Genomic DNA, 21,127 nt, shown 5'->3' on the forward strand with positions numbered 1-21,127 from the left:
ATTTTTATTTTTATTTTACTTTCTACTGTCGTGTCGGGTTGGGTTGCTAAAAATCTAGGCCCAATTTTTGTGTGGCCCGCTAAGTTTAGCCCATATAAAGTGGGATGCTATCACGTAAATTATCCAGGAACGATTACAATGTTTTATAAAAGGGTTTACAATTGAAACTTAATACTCTCTAATTTGATATCATAAAAATTTACATTATTTATACATACACTGATACTATTTGTTAATTTTATACTCAATCTTTCCTCAAGTGATTCATCTCCTTTTTTCGTTATTCCACTACAAGTGATTGATTTTTATTTTTAGCTTGTAAATAAAACGTCAAATTTCTCTTACTTTACTCTCTCTTTGTCTCTTTTACTTTATTCTCTTTCTTACTTTACTTTTTCTACTTAACTCAATAAATATCACTTTCTTAAATCTCATGCTAAAAAAACAATCACATGCAATGGAATGAAGGGAGCAGCACATAGATTGAAAATAAATCATGTACATTCATCTAATGATCGATACATAGACCACACATTTTGTTATTAGTAGTTAATAAAAATGTTGGTTTATACCAGTATTCACTGTAGTAATCGAAATGAGTTTCAATATCAAGTTAGTAAAACATGTGAGAGAGCGAGAGAATGCATTAGAGAATGCATATATATGAGTTTCATATGAGTGATGGACCATATTATACAAAAATGAAAAGTAATTAATGTTTATGGATACATCAAATTTAAAAATAAGAATATGATATAGAGTAGTACATATTTTCATAATGGGGTAATTTAAAAAAAAATGGATCTTTATCTTTTTTTTTTGTCCTAGGCTACCAACTTCTATTTCCTAGCTAGCACTCAACATACGTACAACTAGATAGTAGTATATGTGTTTTGGAATCTAAAAAATAACCTTAGGGGCTAGCAATGCTTTTATTTTACTAGTATAACGTAATTTTAAATTTGAAGAAGTAACACTGCTATCTCTATTTCAATTTTCTTTTTCTGCATATAATCCAATTTTATATGACTAAGATCGCATATTTGATATGGTTTCTAATGTAATATGATGAATTGAAGAAGAATAAATAATGCTATATAGCAGTCTATATATATGTGTCTCCATTTTGTCATTAACCATTTATGTGAAGGATTTGTCTTTTTGATTAATTAGTTTCAAATGTTATGTGCTACTACTATATATTTTGAATAGATTAATGCTATATATGTGTGTGTATTTATATTTTTGATATCTTCTCCATATTCTAGTTTTGTTATGTTTATGTATAATCAGATTGTTAAATTATTAAATGTAAGTTGGAACCCTCAATATTAAGTTGAAATAATTTTGTAAGCAAAAAGCGCTAAAATCCAAAAAAATGTTGGAAGATGAGTTAAATTAGAAAATAAAAATATATATCAAAGGAAGATTTTTAATTAATTTACCACAAGATTCATACAAAATTTATCTGTCTTCGATGAGACATTCATACATTTCAGACATCACTCTATAAGGTGAGGAAAAAAGGAATAATTAACTAAAAAGAGAACAATTTGGTTTTCTTGTATTTCTGAGAGAACAAGATAAACCAATTTATTGATGGAGTGGGTAAATTTATTGATGAAAGTTACGATCGAATCTATTAATATTTTCAAGCCAAACTCGGAAATTATTTAGTTGTGGTAGAAATTATAAGTTGCTTAAAGTTAAGATTTTGAATCCAACAGTGAGTTTAAAGTGTGGTACAATCTATGATCTACCTAATGTTGTTTATTAGATTAAGTTTATTAACAGATTATATGCAGATTAAGTGTACTACTCCTCATTTGAATTAAAGTAATTAGGAATGAGGTGGATCAATTAATGTTCTATTTATTGGTTTTATTAAGCATTCATTGTCACTACCGTACCTTTTTATGGAGTTAGGATTTTTTATAAATTAAATTACACTTTATGAACAAAACTGAAATTGTATAACTGCTTGATTTAATTATGCTGATTATTCAAATTTAGTTGAAGCCCTACTAAATTCAAATTTGAGCTAGGTTAGGCCACGCTAAAACTAAACTTATTTGTCTATACCCCTTTAATTAGGTGTAATCAGATTATACACATGTAATTACAACTGATGAAATAAAATAAGAGAGGGGTATTAAATTCACTTGAGTAAGTGAATTGGATTATGATGTCATGTGATATTATGATCTCAAATTTGAATTATGTTTTCATATTTTGAAGAATCCTTTAGGGAATAATTAAGGTATTATAGTATTAATATATTTATTCTAAATGTACTATTTTTTTTGTTTTTCTCAAGTTCGGTTTCAACTTCCAAATCCACACGAAATAAGCAAGGCCGTTTGTTGAATTCCATTGTCTTTTCCTTACCAATTTGTTTCTATACTAATTTTAGTTAAAGATGTTATAACTTTTTTTGTCGAAAATTGAGATTTAAACTTTAGATCACTTTATTCTGTACAAAGGGTTGAAGAATACTGCTTTACAGTGTGTACTATATTCATTGAACTCGTGCTTCATGTGTGGTTTAATCCTATGATTATGAACTGAAATTTGAAACGAAAAACAAATTATTTTGCTATATTAAAAATATCGGTAGTTTAGGCAAAAAAACAAAATACTGCTACTGGCTTTATGGAGTACTTAATTTTGTCATAAGAAATTAAAGTCCTTTGTTACAAAATCATCAACTTTAGCTAATCGTGAATTATTTTTCCTACAATCTGCGATCAGATGCAAATATTTTTGTTGGCAGTTTTGTATGAGCCAAAATTTATTCGTGCACGTAACAAATACGCTGGCACCATGCTGAAAGTATCTCAAACAACGACATAACGGTACTGGAACTTTAGCTAATCGTGTTATTTTTCCTAAAATCTACGATCAGATGCAGATATTTTTGTTGGCAGTTTTGTATGAGCCAAAATTTATTCGTGCACGTAACAAATACGTTGGCACCATGCTGAAAGTATCTCAAACAACGACATAACGGTACTGGGCGCATATCTTTCCATGCTCCAAAATTTATGTCCGTTGCCCGACAACTATGTCTCTTTCAAAATTTAATTAATTAGAAGTTAGAAATAAAAATAATAAGGAATGAGAAATATGAAAAGTACTTAAATACATAATGCTTAAGTAATGCTAGTGGTATTACTTTCCATTTGCCTTTACCACTTCCAGCACTGTAATTCAAAAAAAAACCATGTATACTATCAATTTCTATGTCCTATTTGGTAAAGTATATAATTTGGAAATCGAAATATCATGAGATTTCTTAAGAGCACAATACATTATGGATACAATTGATAATGGATTTTAGAAAATATTCTCTCCTATTCATAACATAACTCTTCTCATTTTTTATATTTTTAACCAAATATTGATGTAGTCATTATTTAAGATCAATTTGGGTATAACTTTTTTACTATTATGCGTGCGAAAGTCTAGAATAAATTATGTATAAGATGGAAATAGTTTGGTACATTTTGCATTATTTGCATAGACCTTTTCCCCTAATATGAAAGGAGATTAATACCTTTAATTTGAAATCTCATTAACTAAATTGCTTAATTTAGTCAAAAAAATATAATATTTAATTTACAGTACTGCAATAGTGATAATAATGACTCAAAAGGAATTCGAATTTACAGCCTCCAACTACTTTGACCTAGTCTGAAATTATGGCCCCTACTATATACTAGAAGCTAGATGGGGAAGAAATCGTTGCATTTAAATCCATGCCCAAAAATTTAATCGTCTTTTTTCTTAAATCGAATAATTACTTTTTGAAGAAAAATATGATACTATGCAACAACTCATTTCAGCTTACAAAACCCACCACGATTTTAAGAGTCGCTCTGTTCTCATTAATTTCGAGAACTACTTTTTCCTATTATTCGACAATTTACTAGTATTTGATTTTTATTATTTCTAATATGGAGTAGTATACTAGTATAATATTTTATTTATAAAATTTGGCTCTATTTTTATTGGGAAAATTACGTTCCAATACCTAAACTATTGACATTTTCGAAATTACAGATGAATCTAAATAAAATAACATTAGTAAAGAAAATGATTTGACACTAAACCGACACCATTTTAATGTCGAAAATTAGTCGGCGTAACCCTTGAAGCGAATTCTTAATGCCAAATTGGCGCTGTTAATTTAATGCCTATTCATTTTAATTTCCGTTAATAACTGTAAGTTTTTATTGTTATTTCCCGTAGATCAGACATAATTTTAAAAAATAATAATTTAAGTACTATAAAAGTATCATTTTGAAAATAATAATAATTTGAGAATTAAAGTGTAAAATTTTTCCATATTATTTTAGACAAATATTTCAATGCAAAATGTGTAATATAAAACCATAGTTTGATCTTTCAATTACCATATAACCTAAAAATCTAAGCTCCATGAAATATGAGAGTGAGATTATAATTACGATTAGTTTGCCTCACAAATTTAAAAATATAGTCCTGGACAAATATTTTTCTAGTTCCCTCACTAAGTAATAGCTAGCCCTGAATATTAACGAGAAAAAAAGGTTTAATTAAAATTATCCTTTTGACGATGTGAATGTTAGCAAGTATGTAATTACACATAAATACATGGAGTATTAACTGTGCCGTACATAATCTATTAATATTACCTCAAATATATGAAGAAAATAACAATCATACTATTCTAAAGTCTTGTTAATTTTTTAGTGGAATGGAACTATTGAAAATGCTTTATCGACTGATATATGCTATTAACATTTACGTAAATAATGATTTTTTTATCACAAAAATAAAATACTATTCACATAGCAAAATATAGAAAGAAGTGTCTTTTTCACTATATTCGCCTGTATAAATAACAGTCTTTCTATTTCATCTTCATCTCTCTAATGAAATGTGCTCCAAAATCGATCTCTTCTCACCATTGAGCATGTCGATCAACCTAAAAGAAGAAAGCATAAAATGCGCTCCAAATCACGAAATTCAATCAGAATTTCACGAAGATCGCGGCAATTCTGATCGTGGAGAGGAAGAAGGAAATGCTAGCAGAGGAAAATTAGAAAAATCGGTAGGTGATGAAGAAGAGGAGCTGGAAGGATTCACAACTCCGACATCGCTGGATCACAAAATTCCGGCGATCGCGCAGTGCCCTCCGCCGCCGGGGAAAACAAGGACTTGGTACCCGACGCTGAAAAGGCCGGAGTTTAGGCGCCGCCTACTGTTCTTCACGGCGGCTGAGATTGAATCGCTTTTTTTGTCGCCGATTAGCGGAGGCGTAGTCAATGTGGAGGAGAAGAAATCGAAGAAAGCTCGAACGGCTCAATAATGGTGCGATAAATTTATTATTTTTGTAAGACTTTAAACTTTTGTTATATCAATGGGAGAAGATAAGAAACATACTCCATAATTTTGGAATAACCCACTTTTATTATAATTTTTACTTTTTTAGTAGTACTACTATCATACTGCATGGGTAAAGAATTTTTAAGCCACGTCTCGTTGTATGAAATTTACGAATTAATGCTCAAAATAAACATTTCCGAGAGTACTGGAAATGCTTTAGCTGACAATTTCCATTAATAGATTACACTTCAAATTCATAATAAGCTCAAATTTTGGTATTGTTATTTTCTTGGCGTTTTTATCAATTCTAGTATTAATTTTAGCATCGAATTTTTGCCTATAACAACTAATTCGTGACATGAGTAAGCCTGATAATGACATGTTATTTTTCTGAAAATGATGGGTTTGTATGTTGATTTTATTTGGCGTAAGAGGACCTTAAATCAAATGTGGTTTGTTATTGTTAGAATTCTAAAATGTTGAATTATTTTCCAGGCAGTAGTGAAAAGGACTTGCAATTTATATTTGAGACATTTACATGAGACAAAAACTAAATCTTAAATCGCTGGATTAGTAAACATGCAATTCGCAATAATTCAATTCAATGGTGGTAAACTTTAGCATAGCTTTCACTGAAAAAACAAAAGGCGATTAGAACAATTGAGGAAGGGATCAATTCGAATAATTTATCTTGTAGAAAAAGAAAAGCATGTTCAGATCAGACAACTCTTCCAACCTGTAAACAGTTGCTTGGATACAGAAAATGCAGTTCAAATGGTTGGCCCAAGCTCTATCTAATATACCCCTCGTAAAATGATGTACTCGCAGATCCAAAAATCAATTTTGGAGAAAGTGGAGTCAATATGAATGCACCAACCAGCAATGACTAAAACATTTCTTTACTTTAAATAGGCTATAATTAAATTTTTACAATACAAGTTCTAAAAAACTATACAATAGAGTTTACGAAAATGCATTTACGATGGTATTTTGTGCTTCACTTTGCAAAATATGAATAATTTTGTTTGAGTTTATAAAGAGTTACGGAGTGATAATTTTGTTTCCTTTTCTTATTTCATGTCATGTAATATTAATTAATATATGCATACACAATATAAAGTTAAAAAAAAAACCCAATTATTTTGAGGAACAAAAAATGGGAAAACAAATTCAGTTCCGAATTTTATTGATCCAAGTACAACTAACTTTTCCAGATGGAATGAAGAAATTGAATTGGGGGAGGGGAGCACTTCCTTCCGATCTCTGGATATTCATCCAAACTCATCAACATTAATTTCCGCAAATTCCCCAACCTCCTGGAAAAAATGAAGCCTAATTGATTTAGATATTAGAGAGAATGGATTCGAGCATTGAATGCACATCATTGATTGAAGAAGGCGGATGGGAATGGGGTATGTCTCCATCTCACTTTTCATCTTCAAAGCCATCCCACTCCCACAATCATACTCTCATTCATCCAATTACAACTCTTCATGAGCTCCTTGAATGCCCCGTTTGCACCAATTCTATGTATCCGCCTATCCACCAGGTTTTCTTCATTGTCTTCAAGATTCAATCTTGCATTTTTGTGATTCATTCGATTTCTATATTTATACACACTGCTGCAGTGTCACAATGGGCATACCATCTGCTCTACCTGCAAACTCCGGGTTCACAACCGGTGCCCCACGTGTCGACAGGAGCTCGGCGACATACGATGTCTTGCGCTCGAAAAAGTGGCTGAAAAGCTCCACCTCCCTTGCAGATACATCTCTCTCGGATGCCCGGAGATATTCCCGTATTACGGCAAGCTGAAGCACGAGGGTGTGTGCAATTACCGGCCTTACAGCTGCCCGTATGCAGGATCCGAGTGCTCGGTTGTTGGGGACATCCAATATCTCGTCGATCACTTGAGAGACGGACACAAAGTGGATATGCATTCCGGGTGCACCTTCAACCATCGATACGTAAAGTCAAACCCTCGAGACGTCGAGAACGCAACGTGGATGCTCACGGTTAGTTGCAAGGAAAACGTTTTGTCAACTGAATTGTGCTTCATTATAAGAGTATCCCACTCTGGTTCATTTATTGTAGGTGTTCAATTGTTTTGGTCACTACTTTTGCCTTCATTTCGAAGCTTTCCAACTCGGGATGGCTCCAGTGTACATGGCATTTCTTCGGCTCATGGGAGACGAGACAGAGGCCAGGAATTACAGCTACAGCCTGGAGGTTGGGGGAAATGGGCGGAAGCTGACGTGGGAGGGGACTCCCCGGAGCATACGAGACTCTCACAGGAAGGTTCGAGACAGCCATGACGGCCTCATCATACAGCGCAGCATGGCTCTGTTTTTCTCCGGAGGTGACAGGAAGGAGCTCAAGCTCCGCGTCACAGGCCGGATATGGAAGGAGCAACAGAACCCTGATCCTACTTGCATACCCAATCTCTGCACTTAGAAAATATTTCACATCTAACAAGTCTTGTTATTCATGGATTTTGGGTCTGCTTATTATTATATCAAATTTGAATCTACCAAATTCACCCGAAAACACTAACCATGTCGACTTTATGACTAACGATACGAACTAGTTCAACAGCACATTTCGACCTATGTATGTATAAGTATTTTGGAATCATGGAGCGAAGCAAGCAAAATATATTACAATCACACTATTTTAACAGAGGCAAGCAAAGCATGTAGCAGAAACAGAGTGTTTGTATGTAGTTAGAAACCTCAAAAAATCATATGCCAAAATCAGAATGTTTACAAGATGTAAACATTGAAATCCTGGATTCTCCTAGTAGAGCATCTATATGTCCGATGTGACATCCTAAGAGGCTGGAAACGCACAAACCTGACTACACCTCCAAGCTACGAGGATGCCTAGTAGAGCTCCAGCAAAGACCTGGGACGGGGTGTGACCAAGAAGCTCCTTCAGCTTTCTTTGGCTTATCGGGTGCCCTTGGAACAAGTCCTCGACTATCACATTCAGAACCTACATGGAGTTGATAGATTTTAAGACAGAGTGGGAAATGACAACAGGGAATTCAATCACAGCACATGCATAAACTAATATTAAGAGTTGAAACAATCAATAGTATACAAAGATATGTCCCACGATCAAGAATGGCATAAACTCAATGGTTGTTGCATTAAAAATTCCTTGTCAAGTGCAAAGAGCTCTAAACTAAAGCATTTACAGATTTCAAGAACCTATTGTGTTCCGTCGATCCAAATTCAAAACAGTGCAAGTTGCAACATGTTGATTCTGATCCTTCCACCTACCCCTAATAAGGGAAAAACTCTTCACATTTACATAACCTCTATTAAACAATGATTGTTGCATGTTATTTGGTCATCTTGAGATCTATTCTCCACTTGAATAACATACTCATATTCGGGGTCGTTCGGTTGCCATGTTTACTTGTGACTAAAGTCCATGTCTAATCTCATTTCTTATTCTCTTGTTCGGTTAACTTTTTTCTCGAAATCTCGGCCTGTGACAATGTATCTTGGCCCATATCCATCCCCAATGATTAAATCCTATGACTAATTTAATCATAGTATCTCATATTGTATCTCACCATAATCTTGTTTAACTAACCAAACACCACCTTCATATACCAAAGTTGATTAGTTCTATCCACAAGATACAACACTTGATAAGATCTCAGTTACTTTGAAAGCTTATTCTCAATAGTCTCTTCATCAAGAAGCAATTTCAACCCAAATCAATATTCCACACAGGCAAAGCTTTATAGTAAGTATGTTGCAAATTATAAGAAGAAAACTATTAGGTGATGCCATTTTCACCAAATCCATCAAGACTACAAATATAGAGTTTCACCCTTGTCCAAACTGATAAAAAAAAGTTGGACAACAAATTAAGTGGAGTAAAAGAATGGAGCAAGAAATGGTGGAAACAAAGTATTACCTGAGCTTGCATACCGGCGTGGCGCCTTACACCAATAGCATCATACATCACAATCAAAGTGAAGCCCAGACAAACTGGGAACAAAGAATCAGCAACTCCATGGCAGATTGCAACAGAAGCAGTGAGCGCAGTGCACAATGCAGAATGCGAAGAAGGCATCCCGCCGCAAGAGAACATAATCCTAAAATCCCACTTCCTCTCCACACAGAAATTCAAGAAAACCTTGGTCGACTGCGCAACAGCCCAAGCGCACAACGCCGACACGAAGGTCGGATTCGCCGCTAGTGTAGCCACGAAAGGACTTATTTTGACCTTGGCCGTCGCCGTCACGCTCATCAGCGCAGTCCCGAATGCCCCATTCTGCAGAAGCTTCGCTTCTTCCAAGTCGGAGCCCCATTTTTGCGGCGATGGTTTCGTGGCCAAGGCCGTGACTTTTTTCAAAAGGGGTACTAGATATGAAAGGGGTTTAGCGGGGAAACCGCAATGACCCCATATTGAATTGGGATTTTGGGGGTTTAGAGAGTTTTTGACGGAGATGGAAGCTTTGTTGAATCTTCTTGAATTAGAATTGGAAATAGTGAGAAAGGTTGAGCCTTTGAAAGGAGAGGCAATTAGATTTAGTGCGAGAGAATCCATTAGTTCAGAGAGATGACAACTTTGGGTGGAGTTTGAGTTGCATGCTCAATCGAAATGCAAGAGTGATTACAATTTACAACATAGAAGAGGCATCCAGAGAATATACCATTACCATATACGACTTGTGTCTGTTTACTCGAATGTTCAAAAGGTTTCTTTATTTTGGAAGATTGGACATCGTGATTCGTGATTGTGGTTCTCTCCGCCACAAACCTCGGTGTCCAATTATTCATTGGCACCTGCTAAATTATACCACAACATTCTCAAATTTTCTTTAATTTCTGTTCACTTATTATTTTGACGAGGAATATATGATTATTTAATTGGGTTAACGTTTGGGCTGGCCCAATTGGATTTGTTGATATGAGGCCTCTTGTGTCATCGTACGCTACAATGGCACCATGTAGAGCTTGGGCGAGATCGGTCCATAGTAATGAACTTAAGCTAGCCAAATCAATAAATAAGGTGTTGAAGTAGGTACAATGGCATGCTCCCCAGGATGGGTGGTGCAAATAAAATTGTGATGGGGCTGTGAAATATGATTCTGAACGTGCAACATCAGGAGGGGTATTTGCGGGATTCAACTGGAGAGTGGGTGTTGGGCTACACAAGGCACTTGGGAAGATGTTCGGTAGTGCAAACTGAATTGTGGGGAATATATGACGGGCTTAAGTTGGCGGGGTAAAGAGGCTTAGAAATATACTTGTGGAAAGTGATAATATGACAGTTGTTCACGTGTTTAATGACACGAAATCGGATTTCAGTGCTTTATCACTTGCTAGAAGTATAAAAGGTATCATGCAAAGAGAGTGGAATGTGAAGATTACTCATGTGTTTAGGGAAAGTAATCAAGTTGCAGACTTTATGGCAAACTTGGGTGTGAACATGCAGCCTGGGCTAGTGGTGTTTGACGAGGCACCGAGTGAGACGATGAATTTGTTGTTGAATGACCGGATGGGGATTACCCACGGTTGTATGTGCCCAATGTAGGGGCGGTGTTTGAACTTTAGGGCGACGCCCTCTTCTTGTTATTATAAAAAAAAAGACTATTTTTTCTAACACCGAATTTAAGAACGTGAAGTTTTTTTAATTAAATAAAATAGGAGTAAAAAAAAAAGAAAAGAAAAAAAGAAATAATTCATTTACCTTGAAACGATCTGAAAAGAATACACCTCTCTTAACAAGGGACGAAGGAAGTAATGTTTAAACCATCAGTAACTTTTAACAAGGACGAAGAAAATACTGTTTAAACCATCACAATTTTATGAGGAGCTACATATAGAGTTAATGAGTGGAATATTTTAGAAAACAATTGTGAATAGGAATATAGGATCAAATGATCAATCAATTGGAATCGACACGATTCACTAGTACCCAAAATGTGTTTTTAATTCGATACTGTAACGGAAACACATTTTGATATCATACATAAAATTTGTTTTTGTTATAGTATTCAAAATTTTCTGTATGATATCATACCGTATCAAAAATATACACTAGTACATATATTGAAATTTCAATATTTTTTTTATATTTTTTTAATTCTGCTAATATAATATACCGATATTTCGATACATCTTCTCCCTCCTAGTCACACACTCAATTTAGTAAAATGATGAGTGTACTTATCGCCATCACAATATCATATAATGAAAATGAACAATATAAAAGGTTGCATTTGCAGCGATTTGCATTGCTACTATTTGCATAGGAGCAACAATAATCTCTATGCATGGCACACATGTTGTGGTGTAGATTTGCATTGCCAAATGGATATAACATTAATCGATGTTCAAATTATAGTCAAACATAAAACAAAAAATATTTAAATAAATCACAACAAATCAAATTACTATGATTTCAATGGTTTTAATAATTGTAAAGACCAAAATTAGTACTGAACATATTTTTGGTCATAAACATTATCTTTTGGATTTTTTGGTCTTGTATATATGAAAATTTAAACATTTTGGTCCTCCGTCAATATTTCTGTTAGAAACTAACGATCAACGGGTTTAAACCCGATTTTGACCAAAATTAACATTTTAATTCTGATTTTCTCCTTAATTAATTCACTAACTATTATTATAAATATTCTTTTAAAATTAGAAAATTAGAATTAAATATTATGAAGAAACTTGGGGAGTTGTTGAGAAGGGTCCAGCACTGCCGCCGAAAAAGTGCTGGAGCTCCGGGTGGTGGTGGTCGGCGATGCTGAACAGCGGCGAGGCGACGACGGAGGTGTAGGGGTTTGCCGGCAGGTGCATTTCCACGGGCAGGACGAGCGGCGGAGGGCGGGGCTAGGAGGCCGGAGGTGGAGTAGTCCATGGGAGTGGAGGACCAGTGCCTTGGGGGGGGAGGGCGGAGTTGGAATTACCGACCGATTCCGCCACTCAAGAGCTCGGTGAAGGAAGTGGTGTGAGAGATAGGGTTGAGAGAGGGCGGATGAGTCGACTCCTTCTCCTTCTCTGCGACTCGCTCCTTGGCCCGCTCCCTCGCCTTGATTCTACTCTCAGATCTAGACAGAGACAGCCCCGACCTCTTGCTCGTTTTAGATGTGCTGCTGCACGCCGACGATTTCGTCACGTGCTGCAAGTAATTCAAATCGCCGCCGCCGTCCAAATTGACTTCGCCGGAGTCGAAGCAGAGGTGAGCGCAAATGCACCTGCCGACAAACCCCTACACCTCCGTCGTCGCCTCGCCGCTGTTCAGCATCGCCGACCACCACCACCCGGAGCTCCAGCACTTCTCCGGCGGCGGTGCTGGACCCTTCTTCTCAACAATCCCCCAATTTTCTTCATAATATTTAATTCTAATTTTCTAATTTTAAAAGTATTTATAATAATAGTTAGTGAATTAGTTAAGGAGAAAATCAGAATTAAAATGTTAATTTTAGTCAAAATCGGGTTTAAACCCGTTGACCGTTAGTTTCTAACGGAAATATTGACGGAGGACCAAAATGATCAAATTTTTATGTGTGCAGGACCAAAAAATCTAAAAGATAATGTTTAAGACTAAAAACGTAAAATTGTCATATGTTCAGGACCAATTTTGGCCTTTACTTTTTTAATATTTATATTATAAAAAAAAATTGAATTTATCGACAAAGTTGTTAAGAGAATCGCTGTTTCCATGCAGCGTTTGAAATTTGAAAAGGCGACGAAGTATGAATCTCCTCTATCATCGCCACCCCGCAACTGCCATTGCCTATGCGCTTTTTTCCTTTCATTTCCTCCATTTCTCCTCATCTCAATTTTATTTCTAAAAATTGCCCCCAACAGATTTGTGTTTTTTTCTTCAAAATTAAATTGATCGCGGTGTGGTTGGCGAATCACAATTGAGTGTGAACTCTGCTCCACATGGAGAATCTGATAGCATTAGTTAACAGACTGCAGAGAGCATGCACCGCGCTAGGCGATCACGGCGAAGAGAGCGCCTTGCCCACTCTCTGGGATGCCCTACCGTCAATTGCCGTCGTCGGTGGTCAGGTAATCGGAATTTACGCCTCCAATCAAATCCTCGTTTAATCAATTTCAGCCGAGAACCGACTTCCATCGATGTAATATGTTTTCAAACTAGATGTTTCTGATTATCGTCGATATTTATCCGTTTTGATTGTTGTTTGAAAATTAGAAGTTATTGATAGGGATTTCTGCTATTTAGGTTTATAATTGAGTAGCTCTCAGTGTATTTTTAGTCTTAATGTTGATACCTTGCATTTTTCATTCTCCTTTCTCCTTGGATATAGTTTATCATTAGCTGTGGTAAGTGACAATGATGTTTATGGTCTCTAGAGTTCTGGAAAGTCCTCTGTGTTGGAGAGCATTGTTGGGAAAGACTTTTTGCCTCGTGGATCAGGTATCTAGTGTTTTATTGTTTAGTGGAGTATTTCTGTATCACCATATGCAATGGCATTGTGTAGATATTGTCTCGCTATGACTCATGGATATCCATATCCTTGAACATCGGAATTGATTTAGTTTGCAAAACACAGGTATTGTCACTCGACGTCCACTTGTGTTGCAGCTTCATCGGATTGATGAAGGTCGAGAATATGCAGAGTTTGGACATCTTCCTAGGAAGAAATACACGGATTTCGGTGAGAGTTATAGAAGACTCTTTTGTGCCTTTCACTTGCATATAAGTTATAGATCTATGTTATGTATGTGTGAATGCATGTAAACATATGCTGACCATTGACGATGATCTGCTTTGTTTAGCTGCTGTGGTAAAGGAGATTGCAGATGAGACTGACCGTGAGACAGGACGCAGTAAACAAATATCAGCAGTTCCTATATATCTCAGCATATATTCCCCTAATGGTGAGTCTGTAACTGCCATTGGTCATTTCTGCTATTGAAATTCAGTTGTTCTGCTTTTGTAGTAATATCCTTTTTTCACATCCAAAGTAGGTCCTTCTCATTTCATGTGTGCATCCGGATTCACATCAAATAATTTTCAGCCTAGCAACATTACAGATTTATCTCAAATGACTGCATATAATGCAGTCACATGTTCTATTGTAATAACCGGACATAGAAGGTGAGGGAAGACAAGGAGAAGAATATAATTTGGACATTAGAATCACAGTATCTTATAGTACATTATTAAAGAAGTAGTAGTAGTTGTTTGGTTGGTAAAATTGCTGCTTAAAATTTGGATCTGAAGTTACAGTAAAAAGTAAAAAGCATTGGATTGAATCTATAGTTTCCTCATCCTCTATCATATGAATTTAAATGTAATCTTTTAGAATTATATGGATTTGTTTACTCCTTGTTTATATATCTAGTTAGAACTAATTTGTGTGCATCTTGAAACTGCAGTTGTGAATTTGACATTAATTGATCTTCCTGGCCTTACAAAAGTGGCTGTTGGTGAGTTTTCCCCTTCAAATGTATCATGTAATCTGGAGATACTACTCTTTTTTATCGCGTATACACACAGTTGGGAATAACCAAATGTTAAATATGTGCATATGATAGAGGGCCAGTCAGAAAGCATTGTGATGGATATTGAGAACATGGTGCGGTCTTATATTGAGAAGGTATTTCATAATATGCGTTTTTTTGCCATAAGTGAAATCAGAAAGTAGTTCATTACTGCTCCACATCTGTAAAAAGGCCTGTTATACTTATTGATGTTGCACTAATAATGTCATGCATTAGAAGGATTTACAGTCTTTTATTTTCCTTTTCTATCAAATTTAGAATTGAAAAGAAAAGTCATTTTTCTTCAGTTTTGCACCAAGCTTAGAACTTAGAAGCAATATAATCGTTGTTTGCACTAATATGGAGTTCTATGTTTATGCCCAAGACATTCAGCTTTGTTCTTCTTCCCTTTTTTCAGCCATTGTTGTATTAAGTTTTATTTTCAGTACAAAAATTGACTGCTTCATCAGTTTATTTTTTGTTAAATCCACCAAATGCAGCCCAACTGTATTATTTTAGCAGTTTCTCCTGCCAACCAAGATCTTGCAACATCTGATGCTATTAAGATATCCCGTGAAGTGGATCCAAAAGGTATGACATACTGTGGATTCATCCCTATGAATGCATCATTACTACTTGAGCATGATCCGTCATTCTACTCTGTAAGGTTTTTCATTCCTATTTCTTTCTAACATCTGTACTTTTACCTTTTAGGTGAGAGAACATTTGGAGTTTTGACAAAGATTGATCTCATGGACAAGGGTACGGATGCTGTAGATGTAAGTGTAGAATGGCTGACCACTACTTTCACTGTATATTATCCAGTATTAGTAGAGAGGAATCTGTGTATTTAAAGCTTGCCTTTTATTTTTCATTGCTGTCCTGTCGTATAGAAAACTAGTAGTTTGTCCTTTCTTGCTTGAATTAATTGCTCCTGCTCAATCTATATCTGGATACTAGTACTACTCCTGATCAATTACATACATTCCAACTTGCAATCTAGAGGCAATGACCATTGTGTTTGATGATAACTTACATTATCCAATATTTCTCTGTTGATTTTGCCTGCAGCTATATGTATGTGTATTATATATTTTACACCTCCTATAGGTTCCTATGACTTTTCTATCATAATTGAGTTACTTAAAATTTTTTGACATATTTGAACACTTTCATGTATTCTAGATCCTGGAAGGAAGAGCGTATAAGCTGCAGTTTCCATGGATTGGTGTTGTTAACAGGTCTCAAGCTGACATTAACAAAAAGGTTGACATGATTGCCGCTAGGCGTAGAGAGCATGAATATTTCTCTGAAACCCCAGAATACAGCCATCTTACTCAGAGGATGGGTTCTGAACATCTAGGGAAAGTTCTATCCAGAGTAAGAAAAATAAAGAACTAGCTGATGTTGAGTCAATTCTTGTTGCTTTCCAGACATTTATATAGTCTTGACAAAATTAAACCAAAAAAAATTTCTTAGCAAAATACTTGAAAGTGAAATTCTGTGGCCTTTAAATGGGGCCAAGAATGCTGAAGTGATGTCTTTTCCTTTAGCCTGAAACATGCTTGATCTATTTGTCTTTTCTCTTGTTCGAGTTATTCCATTTGTTCCTTCTATCAAAGTTAAGTTCCTACATTATAATTTATTAGACTTATTTTGGGCTTCTTCATGATAGCACTTGGAAGCTGTTATCAAATCTCGAATTCCAAGCCTTCAGTCCCTCATCAACAAAACCATAATTGATCTAGAAACTGAGTTGAGTCGTCTAGGAAGGCCCATTGCAACTGATGCCGGGGTGAGTATCTATCACCTTCATTGCCTCTTCGAGATTGTGTTCTAAACTTCTGAATACCGTTCCTCTACTAACCCCTTAATGCTACTGCCTACTGCAGGGTAAGTTGTACATGATTATGGAGATCTGCCGCGTATTTGATGGGATCTTCAAAGAACATCTCGATGGAGTGTAAGCATCTGCATCTGCATCTTGTACTATTCATTACCTTTCTCTTTTTCTATACTCACTCACTATACTTATTGTGACATGATACTATAGTCGACCAGGTGGTGATAAGATATACAGCGTCTTCGACAACCAACTGCCTGCTGCGCTGAAACGATTGCAGTTTGACAAGCATCTTGCCTTGGAGAATGTTAGGAAGTTAATTACTGAAGCTGATGGATATCAGCCTCATCTTATAGCACCTGAACAAGGTTACCGCCGTCTGATTGAAACCGCCTTGATCACGATCAAAGGTCCTGCAGAGGCAGTTGTTGATGCTGTAAACACTTCATTCTCACCTCTTCCTTCCTTCTTTTCTTTCTTTCTTTATATAGAAACACATTTAAGTCCTGTTGCTGTTTTCAGGTTCACGGAATACTGAAGGAGCTAGTTCATAAGTCCATCAACGAGACTGCTGTAAGTCAATAGTCTCGTTGAAGAATAATACTAGCTTGTAAATTGCTGAACTTTGACCAAATTCTAGTTTTGCACACCAACTTATAAAACTTGTCGATCGAACTTTCAATTTCATTTAATTTTGCTACACAGATGGATCGTATTCAATCCGATTTCATTTAACCACATGCAATTTGAGTCATTTGATCAATAATGTCGACTGATATGGCCACCTTGGATCTTCAGGCGACCGGGTTAGCTCTAAATTAGGCCGGAATCCTACTCGTTAACAAAATCATATGAAACTTGTGTGCAAAACCAGAACTCAGTCTAAGTGGTATTAATGTTGAATATCCTTGGTATGCTAATTGATAGTTGGGTGCATGCAGGAGCTGAAGCAGTACCCTTCTCTGAGAATGGAGGTCGGCAAGGCGGCCGTGGAATCGTTAGAGAGGATGAAGGAAGAAAGCAAGAGAGCAACTCTGCAGCTAGTAGAAATGGAATGCAGTTACTTAACCGTGGATTTCTTCCGCAAGCTTCCCCAGGATGTTGAGAAAGGCGGCAATCCAACACATTCCATTTTCGACAGATATAACGACTCCTACCTCAGAAGAATCGGTGAGGACAGAATTAACAATATTGGTCTCTCTGAGTTTGATCATAAATGAATGATTTGTATGTATGCACAGGAGCAACTGTGTTGTCTTACGTGAACGCGACCTGTGCTGGCCTGAGGAATTCCATACCAAAGTCGGTGGTTTACTGTCAAGTCCGCGAGGCCAAACGCAGCCTGCTGGATCATTTCTTCGCAGAATTAGGCAAAAAAGAGGTATTAATCCGTGCCAAGTAATGATAGAAGGTGGTTTTGATTATGAAAGTGTAAAATTGGTTGGTTAACAAGTTACAATTGCAGGGACGACAGTTGGCTAAGGTGTTGGACGAGGATCCAGCCATTATGCAGCGGCGTGTGTCTCTTGCAAAGAGATTAGAGCTGTACAGAGCTGCGCAAGACGAGATTGATAATGTAGCCTGGTCTAAATGATGAGTTCCATCACAAACACCCCTCTTTACATTTTCATTTTTTCAGCAGTTCAAAATAAAAACAACCTTGTTTTGTAATGCGTTGGAGTTGCCTTCATCGTGTAAATGTTTTCTTGAAAGTTGAAAGTCAATATAATGGACACAAAAGGAAGAAATGCTTATTGGCTGTTGAGTATAAATTCTTTAGATTTGTTCAACTTAAAGTTTATCAAGATTAACTAGTAGTCTGGATGAGATTATTGTCCTATTTTTTGTGCTACTTTCATTTTTTCCACGTTCTTTTTATTTATTGTATTTCAATTATGCCGTTGTTAAAATTTAAAATAAAGTTTATTGAATCAAATTAAGGTAATACTATTTGAAAAAAAATTTAATGTACTGTTGTTAGATATAATTGAATAATTGATTATTGGAGTTAATAAATTCAAGAGTAGTATAACTTTTTAAAAACTCAAAATTTAAATAAATATGAATTGTGAAGTATAAAATTTTGTAAAAAGTAATATTGAATTGATTAATTTAGGGGTAGAACCGTAGAAAGAAATGAGATATAAAAAAAAGCGCATTGCAAAATATATACTCCCTGGGCTAATGTGCAATAATAAGTTTGAAAGATAGAAGAAAGTAAAATGGAGGTGCGGGGAATCGAAGCCCGTACCTCTCGCATGCGAAGCGAGCGCTCTACCATATGAGCTACACCCCCCAAGCTTGTACCGATTCGAACTTATATTTATTTATTAATATTTATTTTTGATTTTTCATAAACCTTACTCCTTAATCTTTATACTGATCATATAAACAAGTGACGTTGAAATATTTTATTTTGTGTGCTTACCAATTTTTTTGTCTTAATAATAAATTATACTAGTAGTATGTATTTATTTCTTCCTCCAAAAAAAAGCAATTATCTTTATCTATTGATGTTGTGCTTTCATTTTATCTAAAGTTGGACATGATGTTTGAAAATTTATATTTAACGGTCAAAATATGTGTGTCTGAAGTTTATATATAAATGAGCAATCTAATTTTACAAACCAATAGTAATTGTTGAATCTCCTTAATCGTCTCTTCTAAATCCCAATACTATACATGAACCAATTTTTTGTATATTACTGGGGAAAAAAACATAAACAAAAACCCTTGACCTATCCAACTTATTTTGCCTATAGCAAAACAAATTTGTTTCCAGGAACTCTTGCCATTAACTCCCATCAACAAATGGATTGGTCCCCAAAACACGCTACAAATGCATATTTTGATGCCCTCAAATTGGTATTTTTCAATCTCAAATTCTTTTTTATTAATTTTTTCAATGCAGGTCCAATCTATTGGACTCGATTTTGAATTTAAATCCCCATCAAAGAAATGATGTCATGTGAATTACAATCAATCTTGCATGTTTATTAATTTATTATATCCTTTTCTTATAATTACGGATTTGTCTATTTAGCATTCTTTTGCTGGAAATGATGTTTGTATAATTGTAGGTGCAATAAGAAATTCGAAGAATCATGAATTATGTTGTAGTAAGTTAGCCATTCTAATTTTAATTCCTTTTGAGATGGTGGAAATGGTGTGAGAATGATTGCAATGTAGAATTGTGTTTGTAGATTTTGATGTTGAAGCTTTGGTGGTTTTGAACAGTGTGGCACAGCCAAGAAGCCTAGCAGCTTGTGCGCGCAGAAGCCCGAGAGCAACGAGTTCATCTCCGCATTAGCAGCAGGGATGAGTGCTAAATTAATCGTGCAGGTGACATCCGAGGTGTCCCCATTCACGGTCGCCTTAGCAGCAGCTGCCAGGCAGACAGGCGGGAAGCTCGTCTGCATCCTCCCCGAATCCGAGCTGATCAAGTCCCGGGAGACCATCGAGGAATTAGGCCTCAGTGACATGGTGGAGTTCAAAACAGGGGACCCTGCTCAGGTGCTGCTCAACTATGAGAACGTCGACTTCTCTCTCGTGGACAGCAAGGCCAATGCCTATGACCGGCTGCAGGAGACGTTGGATGTGAACCTGAAAAGATCAGTAGTGGTGACTAATAACCTGTTGGATGGGGGGAAGGGGCTGGGAGGGTGCTTGAAAAGGGTGGAGAGGGTCCGGTCCATGACGCATCCTATTGGGAGGGGGATGGAGGTTACGATGATTGGGAAGGACAGCGGGTTTGGGAGGAGCAAGTCGGGGAGTTATAGCGTTGGAAGGGAGAGGGGTGAGGTGAAGATGGATAAGAGCAAGTGGATCTTCAAGGTGGATCAAGTTAGTGGTGAGGAGCATATCTATAGGATGCCTAGATCGAGGCCGGTGGCTGCACCGCAGTTGAGTTAGTTTTGAAGAGTCTTGGTTGCTTTTTGTAGTGTGTTTCTTTGGATTTGTGGCAAAGGTGAATGTGGAGATGAACTTGAGGGTTTTTGTTTTTTCTGGCTCTTGTAAAATATGCTTGTGTTTTTTTGTTTTTTGTATAGTAAATATAGAATGTTTTACCTGTCATCTTGAAGAGTATGGTATGGAAATGGCAGAGGCTAATTAGATGAATTTGTGCAAGTTAGCCAAGTGATCAGTTTCATAATAATGACAGTGAACCAGAAACTCATAGTTTCACCTAATTTGTAATTAATTTAAGTATAAACTCACTCTCTTGTTTTCCAATCAAAAGTTTGGTATGTGACAGAGACAAACAGCTGGAAGGGTTCATTCATTTTATCTTGAAGAATTTGGCGGGAATGATGATGATGATGATCACCTGCCACCTCCAACCACCGTGCTCAGCCCCACCACCACCACCATACGCAGCCATAAGCTTCAAAATCAAGACACCTCTTCATAAAAAAAA

At 36.1% G+C, this 21,127-nt stretch overlaps 4 protein-coding genes and 1 non-coding gene across 5 annotated transcripts; 3 read left to right on the top strand and 2 right to left on the bottom strand.

The window, feature by feature from the left end:
* Positions 1–6,583: 6,583 nt before the first annotated feature.
* Positions 6,584–7,917, top strand: LOC125219429 (E3 ubiquitin-protein ligase SINAT5-like). Its single transcript, XM_048121404.2, has 3 exons — positions 6,584–6,919; positions 6,999–7,385; positions 7,465–7,917. The coding sequence occupies exons 1-3, from the start codon at positions 6,728–6,730 to the stop codon at positions 7,822–7,824; spliced, it is 939 nt and encodes a 312-aa protein (XP_047977361.2). The 5' UTR covers positions 6,584–6,727; the 3' UTR covers positions 7,825–7,917.
* Positions 7,918–8,004: 87 nt separating this feature from the next.
* LOC125219430 (Acid phosphatase/vanadium-dependent haloperoxidase-related protein) lies at positions 8,005–10,148 on the bottom strand. Its single transcript, XM_048121405.2, has 2 exons — positions 9,304–10,148; positions 8,005–8,364 (listed from the first exon to the last, which is right to left on the bottom strand). Exons 1-2 carry the CDS (start codon positions 9,937–9,939, stop codon positions 8,200–8,202), a joined length of 801 nt encoding a protein of 266 aa, XP_047977362.1. The 5' UTR covers positions 9,940–10,148; the 3' UTR covers positions 8,005–8,199.
* Positions 10,149–13,131: 2,983 nt separating this feature from the next.
* On the top strand, positions 13,132–18,482 carry DL1B (DYNAMIN-like 1B). Its single transcript, XM_048126061.2, has 16 exons — positions 13,132–13,427; positions 13,734–13,797; positions 13,934–14,038; positions 14,160–14,261; positions 14,763–14,813; positions 14,922–14,983; positions 15,368–15,458; positions 15,582–15,646; positions 16,053–16,247; positions 16,543–16,662; positions 16,760–16,830; positions 16,921–17,146; positions 17,233–17,283; positions 17,652–17,880; positions 17,952–18,091; positions 18,176–18,482. The coding sequence occupies exons 1-16, from the start codon at positions 13,299–13,301 to the stop codon at positions 18,302–18,304; spliced, it is 1,830 nt and encodes a 609-aa protein (XP_047982018.1). The 5' UTR covers positions 13,132–13,298; the 3' UTR covers positions 18,305–18,482.
* Positions 18,483–18,933: 451 nt separating this feature from the next.
* TRNAA-CGC (transfer RNA alanine (anticodon CGC)) lies at positions 18,934–19,006 on the bottom strand. Its single transcript has one exon. It is a non-coding gene; the product is annotated as a tRNA-Ala (tRNA).
* A 356-nt stretch (positions 19,007–19,362) lies between these two features.
* Positions 19,363–20,817, top strand: LOC125218597 (uncharacterized). The gene is made up of 2 exons (XM_048120293.2): positions 19,363–19,575; positions 19,948–20,817. Exons 1-2 carry the CDS (start codon positions 19,393–19,395, stop codon positions 20,620–20,622), a joined length of 858 nt encoding a protein of 285 aa, XP_047976250.1. The 5' UTR covers positions 19,363–19,392; the 3' UTR covers positions 20,623–20,817.
* The last annotated feature ends 310 nt before the right edge of the window (positions 20,818–21,127 follow it).

Source organism: Salvia hispanica, chromosome 1 (genome assembly GCF_029641045.1).
Source record: "Salvia hispanica isolate PSC_SH4W2 chromosome 1, Shi_PSC_v1, whole genome shotgun sequence".
Classification (NCBI taxonomy): domain Eukaryota; kingdom Viridiplantae; phylum Streptophyta; class Magnoliopsida; order Lamiales; family Lamiaceae; genus Salvia; species Salvia hispanica.

What these genes read in the sequence shown, in the direction of transcription:
- LOC125219430 (XM_048121405.2), bottom strand. Translation starts at nt 9,939, where the DNA reads ATGGATTCTCTCGCACTAAATCTAATTGCCTCTCCTTTCAAAGGCTCA. An exon ending in ACGCCGGTATGCAAGCTCAG is followed by an intron (nt 8,365 to 9,303) that starts GTAATACTTTGT and finishes AACTCCATGTAG; the next exon opens with GTTCTGAATGTGATAGTCGA.
- LOC125218597 (XM_048120293.2), top strand. Translation starts at nt 19,393, where the DNA reads ATGAACCAATTTTTTGTATATTACTGGGGAAAAAAACATAAACAAAAA. An exon ending in ATTTTGATGCCCTCAAATTG is followed by an intron (nt 19,576 to 19,947) that starts GTATTTTTCAAT and finishes GGTTTTGAACAG; the next exon opens with TGTGGCACAGCCAAGAAGCC.
- DL1B (XM_048126061.2), top strand. Translation starts at nt 13,299, where the DNA reads ATGGAGAATCTGATAGCATTAGTTAACAGACTGCAGAGAGCATGCACC. An exon ending in TTGCCGTCGTCGGTGGTCAG is followed by an intron (nt 13,428 to 13,733) that starts GTAATCGGAATT and finishes TATGGTCTCTAG; the next exon opens with AGTTCTGGAAAGTCCTCTGT. An exon ending in CAGAATTAGGCAAAAAAGAG is followed by an intron (nt 18,092 to 18,175) that starts GTATTAATCCGT and finishes TTACAATTGCAG; the next exon opens with GGACGACAGTTGGCTAAGGT.
- LOC125219429 (XM_048121404.2), top strand. Translation starts at nt 6,728, where the DNA reads ATGGATTCGAGCATTGAATGCACATCATTGATTGAAGAAGGCGGATGG. An exon ending in TGTATCCGCCTATCCACCAG is followed by an intron (nt 6,920 to 6,998) that starts GTTTTCTTCATT and finishes ACACTGCTGCAG; the next exon opens with TGTCACAATGGGCATACCAT. An exon ending in ACGCAACGTGGATGCTCACG is followed by an intron (nt 7,386 to 7,464) that starts GTTAGTTGCAAG and finishes CATTTATTGTAG; the next exon opens with GTGTTCAATTGTTTTGGTCA.